The sequence below is a fragment of the Corvus brachyrhynchos genome, unplaced genomic scaffold (genome assembly GCF_000691975.1).
Source record: "Corvus brachyrhynchos isolate BGI_N302 unplaced genomic scaffold, ASM69197v1 scaffold607, whole genome shotgun sequence".
In the NCBI taxonomy this organism is placed as follows: Eukaryota; Metazoa; Chordata; class Aves; order Passeriformes; family Corvidae; genus Corvus; species Corvus brachyrhynchos.
The window spans coordinates 1-6958 of record NW_008239055.1 but is presented as its reverse complement, the minus strand read 5'-3'; the positions used below and the strand labels follow the sequence as shown (position 1 = coordinate 6958).

The 6958-nt window shown below is 51.1% G+C and overlaps 1 protein-coding gene across 1 annotated transcript; it reads left to right on the top strand.

Annotated features, from left to right (window-relative positions):
- Positions 1-3995: 3995 nt before the first annotated feature.
- PI16 (peptidase inhibitor 16) lies at positions 3996-6854 on the top strand. Its single transcript, XM_017739113.1, has 4 exons — positions 3996-4205; positions 5448-5660; positions 6254-6363; positions 6638-6854. Exons 1-4 carry the CDS (start codon positions 4053-4055, stop codon positions 6732-6734), a joined length of 573 nt encoding a protein of 190 aa, XP_017594602.1. The 5' UTR covers positions 3996-4052; the 3' UTR covers positions 6735-6854.
- Positions 6855-6958: the final 104 nt, after the last annotated feature.

The following is a 6958-nucleotide window of genomic DNA, read 5'->3' as shown; positions in this document are numbered from 1 at the left end:
CAAACTTTGAGGCGTGGAAGACGATAAACTCCTCCAGAACTCATAAATCCGGGCGAGTAGGGAAAAGAGAGAGATCCCGTTACTCCCACACCAGTGCAGGAGCCTTGTTAGACACCGGCCAGCCCCGCTGGAGCCCCTCGAGATGTGAGTCAGTAGAGCCCAGGCTTGGTCACTTCTGTGCTGCAGAGTGGGGCCTCTCTGGAGCCACCAGCCTGGAGCAGACGTGACTGCGGGGACGGAGCACAGCCTGTCCCTGCAGAGACGATGGTCGGGGTATTCCAGCCACAGACTCTCAGCTCCCCTGTCTGGGGCAATTTCAGCTCTGTTCTCTGTTCTTCCTCTCCTGCTCCCCCCTCTCCTGATGGCTCAGGGAAGAGGCATCAACCCTCTGCTTTCTCCCGTTCCCAGCAGGCTGGGGGAGCCCGGGGGGCTGTTCCTCAGCTGCCAAATGCTGTCCCCCCCACACAGACATGGGGGTGGCCGAGAAGGGCTCTGACTCTGTCTGAGGAGTTCCCGTGCTGCAAACTGCTCTCAGCAATTGCATCTTGCTGCTTTTGTTTCTAACGCAGCTGCGTTCCAGGGATAGAGGAGGACCTGTGTGAAAACAGGGCTTTGCTGGTTGCTGTGGGATTATTTTTACAAATTGTGGGAAAGTATGGGAAACACTGTGGTGGGTATTTACTACAGGGCACCTGCAAGGAGGAAGAAGTTGATGAGGTTTCCTATGGGCAGTTGGATGTAGCCTTATGGTCACAGGCCCTGGTTCTCCTGGGGGACTTCAATCACCCTGGTATTTGTTGGAGAGACAGCACAACCCAGCACACACAGTCCAGGAAGCTCCTACAGATCATTGAAAATAACTTTTTGATACAAGTGGTGGAGGAGCCAAAGAGGAGAAGGGTGTTGCCGGACCTTGTATTACCAAACCAGGAGGGACTGGTTGAAGATGGGAAGGTTGGGGAAAGCCTTGGCTGTAGAGACCTATGTCATGGTGAAACTCAGGATCCTGCATGGGGAAGCAAAGCAGTAGCAGAACTAGAATCCTGTTTTTCCAGAGATCCAATTCAACCTCTCCAAAGACCTACTTAGAGGAATCCCATGGAATAGGGCTCTAGAAGGGAAGGGGGCCCAAGAAAGTTGCTCAGTATTCAAGACCAGTGTATCCCCATGATCAAGAAATCAACCAAAGGGGGAAAGAGACCTGCACGGAAGAGCAGGGAGGTTCTAGCAATTCTCAAATGGAAGAAAGAAATTTATGGGATGTGGAAAAAGGGACAGGCACATGAGAGGTGTATGGGAACATCTGTGGGGTATGCAGGGATGCAACAAGGAAGGCCACGGTCCACTTGGAATTGAGTCTGGCAAGGGATATCAAGAACAACAAGAAGGGCTTCTCCAACTACATCAGCAGCAAAAGGAAGATTAGGGAAAATGTGGGGCTGCTGCTGAATCCAGTGGGTGTCCTGGGCACAGAAGACACAGAGAAGGTGAAATTACTGAATGCCTTCTTTGCCTCAGTCTTTACTGCTGAGGGCAGCCCTCAGGAATCCCAGGCCTTGGAGGTAAGAGATGAAGGATGGAGAAAAGAAAAACTTCCCCTTGGTCACTGAGAGTTGAGAGAGAGATCAACCAGGCAGACTTAACACCCATAAATCCCTGGTGGGATGCACCCACAGGTGCTGAGGGAGCTGGCAGAGGTTGTTGCTAAGCCACTCTCCATCATCTTTAAAAATCCTGGAGAACGAGAGAGGTGCCCAGTGACTGGAGAAAAGCCAATGTTAACTCCTGTCTTCAGAAAGGGCAAATAGGAGGATCTGGGAAACTCCTGGCCAGTCAGCCTCACCTCCATCCCTGGAAATGTGATGGAACAGCTCGTTCTGGAGGTCATCACCAAGCATCTAAAAGTAAAGGTCATTGGGAGTGGTCAGCATGGATTCAGCAAGAGGAAATCCTGCCTGACCAATCTGATGCCTTCTGTGATTACACAGCAGGATGGGTTGGTGAGGGGAGAGCAGTGGGTGGTGTCTGCCTTGACTTCAGCAAGGTGTTTGACACTGTTTCCCATATTATCCCATAGATAAGCTCAGGAAATGTGGGTTGGATGAATGGACAGTGAGATGGATCAAGAACTGGCTCAATGGCAGAGCTCAGAGGATTATGAGCAGAGCAGAATCCAGCTGGAGGCCTGTAGTCTGTGGCATTCCCCAGGGATCAGTACTGGATCCAGTCTTACCCAACTTGTTTATCAACAACCTGGATGAAGGGATAGAATGGACCCTGAGCAGGTTTGGTGGTGATACAGAACTGGGGGAGTGGTTGATCCACCTGAAGGCTGAGCTGCCATTCAAAGGGACCTGGACAGGCTGCAGAGTTGGATGGAGAGAAACCTAATGAGGTTCAACAGGGGCAAGTGCAGGTCCTGCACGGGGGAGGGATAAACCCAGGTGCCAGCACAGGCTGGGGGTGACCTACTGGAGAGCAGCTCTGCAGAGAAGGACCGGGGGGTCCATGAGTTATCGTGAGCCAGCAGTGTGCCCTGGGGCCAGGAGGGACAATGGGATCCTGGGGGGCATCAGGAAGATTGTAGTCAGCAGGTCAGAGAGGTGATCCTTACCCTCTACTCTGCCCTTGGGAGGCCACATCTGTGTTCAGTTCTGGTCTCCAGGTTCCAGAAAGACAATAGTTATTGGAGAGGGTCCAGTCCCATAAAGATTAGGGATTGGAGCATCTCCTTGATGAGGAGAGATTGCTGGAGCTGGTTAGTCTGGAGAAGAGAAGACAGAGAGGGGATTGCATCAATCCATATAAATATCTCCAGGGTGGGTCAGAAGATGGTGTCAGACTCTTTTCAGTGGTACCCAGCAACAGGACAAGGAGCAACGGCCATAAACTCAAGAAGTTCTACCTCAAGACAAGAAAAAACTTCATTCCATGGAGGCTGGCAGAGCAGCGGAACAGCTGCCCGGGGAATTGTGGACTCTCTCACTCTGGACACATTCCAAAACCACCAGGATGTGTTCCTGTGTCGCCTGTTCCAGGTGATCTTGCCTTGGCAGAGAGGTTGGACTGGATGATTTCCAGAGGGCCCTTCCAACTCCAGCTATTCCAGGATTCTGTGATTTTGAGAAAAGGGGTGGGAGGTAGAAGAGGGGACCCATAACTGAGGGCTTAGGGAGAAAAAGAGGGTGGTGCTGCGATTCTCACGTGTAGCTTAAAAAAAAACTTCTTGCATGCCGTGGCAAGAAACTATAATACCACAAACTGTTTGTCTCTTTAATCCATTTTAAGTACATGGGGGGATGGAGAATCAACGTGTGGCCTGTGAAGATTGTGAAGAGTGCCTATGCCAGGCTATATAGAAGCAGTGAGAAGCTTTTAGAGACTTGTGGCGAAGAAAGGCTTTGTGTGCAGGCGAAAATAACTTATCCTTAAAAAGATTAATAACCCCATGTGATGGCCCATGTTTTGCAGTGTGAAGGAATGGTGAGATTTTTTCATGGGAGAGATGCTTAATAGCACAGCAGATTGTTTGTTTCCGGGTGGGTCTGCTGTTGGTGGCAGTTTGGGAACCACGTGCAACTGAAGGAAAACCCTTTTTTCCTTAAGCGCCTTTTGTCCTTAAGCGTAAGAGAGAGACGTTTCAAGAACTGGAACACTGACTAACATCCCATGTTCTGTTATCCCTTGTGCGAGTTGGGTAAAAGGAGAGAAGTGCTGGAAAGGGAAGGGGGGTGGGGATTTGCTTTAATTTCTTGTTATTTTCTCTTTACTTTTAATTCTATTAGTAATAAAACTCTTTCATTGTACTGCAACTCTTTAAGGTTTGTGCCTGCTTTGCTTTCTCCTAATTCTTATCTCACAGAAGGAAAATAAGTAATGAATACTTTGAACCAAAACCACTACACACGGGTATGCCCCCCTGTGGCTCCAAAACTCTAATAAATACATTTCCTGCCCAGTTTTCAAACTGTTGGGTGTTCCTGGCTCTTGGGAGGTGCTTTAAATCTGACTGCCAGAGCCGTGAGCTGCTGAGAGCAGAAGCTGCCTGCACGATGCTGAGCTCAGGTCTTTGTCCCGTTCTCCTGGTGCTCTCAGTGCTGCAGCTGAGCTGGTCCCCGAGTGATGAAGAAAAGAAGATAATCTTGGATGAGCATAATAAATATCGCTCTGAGGTCAATCCCCCTGCCAGGGCTATGATGAAGATGGTAAGTGGCTTTTATTGCAGGGGAATATTGGGGTGTTTGTGTGGTGCAAGGCTCGATCTTAATGCGAGGAGGGATCAGGGTGCTAAGTAGAAGTGCTCGTGTAGGGTTACAAGTAGGTGTCAACAGAGGGGTTTCCTAAACTGCCTCTAAAGAGAAGAGTTTCCTTTACCTTTGGAGTTGTCTTTGATCATTTCTGGAAGTTCCAAAGTGTGATGTGAGTCGCCCGATGCTCTTCATGAGAGTGATGCAGCTCTCACTCCCATGAGTGCCTGCTGGAGCTCCCTCTGATGAGAGGAAGGACTGCTGAGACCCTGCCATGAGCAGGTGCCATGAGCTGGAGACTTTGCCATGGCCATTGCCAAGAGCTGGTGTGGGAATCCTGCTGTGTGGGACATCACACAGTGCTCTGTATTTGCATCAACATCAAACATGCCAGTCAGGTCTGTCAGTTATTTGGGCCCATCATGCTCCTTGACTCCTCCCCATGCCTTGTGCAAAGCTGCCTTGGACATGAGGATCCCCTGTTTTGCTTGGGGAAATTGAGTCAGGTCCCACATCACACGTGGCTGCAGTGGGAGCAAAGCCGAGCTCTAGAGCTGGTGCTGCTTTTTGTCTTGTTCAGACTCTTGATTTGATTAAAAAGTTGGCTATCAAGTTTCATCTTGCACCACATGTGATTTTTCCTCACTGTTTACAAATCACGGGGAGGAGAAGGACAGCTGTTTATCCTGGAAAGTTGGAGTCCTTTCCTCCTTGGGTCACAGTGTGCTTGGAGGACACCTCTCTGCCTGGCCCAGAAATTACCCAGGCTGAGTAAAACCTTTGTGGGCTGGTAAATGGGAGCTTAACAATCAAACTAAGCCAAAAGCTAAATTCAAGGAGAGGAGGGCTGACCAGTGACTGCAGACTCAAAGGGGACAGAGCCAGAACCCTCAGCACTGTGATGGTTTCTCCATGCCGAGCTGAGGATGTTCTGTGATGGCGTTAGGTGAGCTCCAGGAGAGGCTGTGAGTCCTGGTGGTGCCCTGACCTTCTCCTGTTTGACCCATAAACCAAGGCTTAGTTTGTGCTGGGACTGACCGTGGAGCTCCCCTCTCCCGAGGACTGTGTTAGGTAGGGATTTGAATTTCTTCATAGATGGGGAAACTGTGGGCAGAGAGTGCAGGGGTCCTTGCTAAGTGCCTTGTTCCTGTTGGAGAGCCCAGTGTCCCTCTCTGTGTGCTGACACCGAGCTCCTTTCAGACCTGGGACCTGGACCTGGAGGTCAATGCTCGAGCCTTTGCAGAGCAGTGCATCTGGGGCAAGAACGGTGAACAGAAGGGGAAAAACTTCTTTGCTACAGCTTCAACCCTGGACGTAAAATTGGCCATTGAACAATGGGATGGGGAGAGGGAATTCTACAGCTTCACAACTCACGAGTGTGACAATGGGCAGACGTGTGACAACCACACCCAGGTACTGGCTGCTGGGGTGGAGGGGCTGTTGGGAAAGGAGCTGTACCAGTGCCCCAGCTCCTCCCAAAATCTTTGCAAAAGGACGGGGAACCAGGTGGGATTCACAGTGATAGAGGCAGACCTGGGCATGGTGTCAGCCATGAGCGGCCTTTTGGAGAAGCCTTTTTTAGAGACAAGCTCTGCAGCCCTTTTTTTGGCTGCTTAGCAGAGCTCAGTGCCAGCTTGTCTTGGGTAGACAGATGAGGTCTGAGTGTTTCTTCACAGCTTGGGTGGGAGCAAGGAGAAGAGATGGTGGTGGTAAGTATATGGGTGGATGGAGGGATGGATGGAGGGTTCCAGGACCAAAGCAGAGCTGGTGGTGCTCTGCCTGGGTAGACGATAGGTAGGAAAGCTGTGGCACTGGAATATATGACCTTTTGAAGGTGGTTCAGACAGGGGCAAGGGGCAAGATCCTGAATGCCAAAGCAACATGGGGATGTGGGATCAGGGGTGTACACTCTGTGGGATGAGGAGGGCATTGGAGCAGCCTTTAAGGGCAGGGGACAAGTTGCCTTCACCCAATCCCCTCACCTCCACTCCTGGTCTTTGCCTTAGATGGTCTGGGCAGACACAACTCGCACTGGCTGTGGGAAAAGTTTTTGTGAGAAGGTCGATGGAATCGAAACAGAGAACGTGCACGTGCTTGTTTGCAGCTATTTTCCCCCGTAAGTTCCAGGCCCCAATGCCCATCCCCTGCTCTGCTCTGAGGGAGGTGAGGGATCTGCTCCATGCAGTTGTCTGCTCTGGCTTTAGCAGCCTTGGGGTCAGGCTGGTGAGTAAATGGCCCTGACAGGCTGTGGCAGGAGACCAAGACCTGTTTTCTGCATTAATCCTGAGTTTTGCCTTGGCTGGGATATCCCAGCTGAATCAGCCCCCTCTCTGGGATGGGTGTTCCCCCTTTCCTCACGCCTTCTTTATCTTGGCATTTTCTACTTCCAGGGGTAACATGAAAGGCAAAAAGCCCTACATGGAAGGACCCCCATGTACAATGTGTCCCACGGGCACAGTCTGTGTGAACAACCTGTGTGGTGAGTGAGCGGAGCCGCGCGTGGCCCTGCACGGGCTGTTGGGCCTCAGACCCCAGGCTGGGTCTGAGCTCTGAGGCCTTCTGGAACTGTCAGGAAGCCCTTGAACTGCACTCCCAGGGCTGGACCATGAGACATCAGGAGCAATTCCTGCTCCTAAGAGAGGTCAGCTGCCTCAAGATGAGGAGGGCTGGACAAAAGCCTTGCACCCCATTAGGCAGGGGTTTTTGCCCCT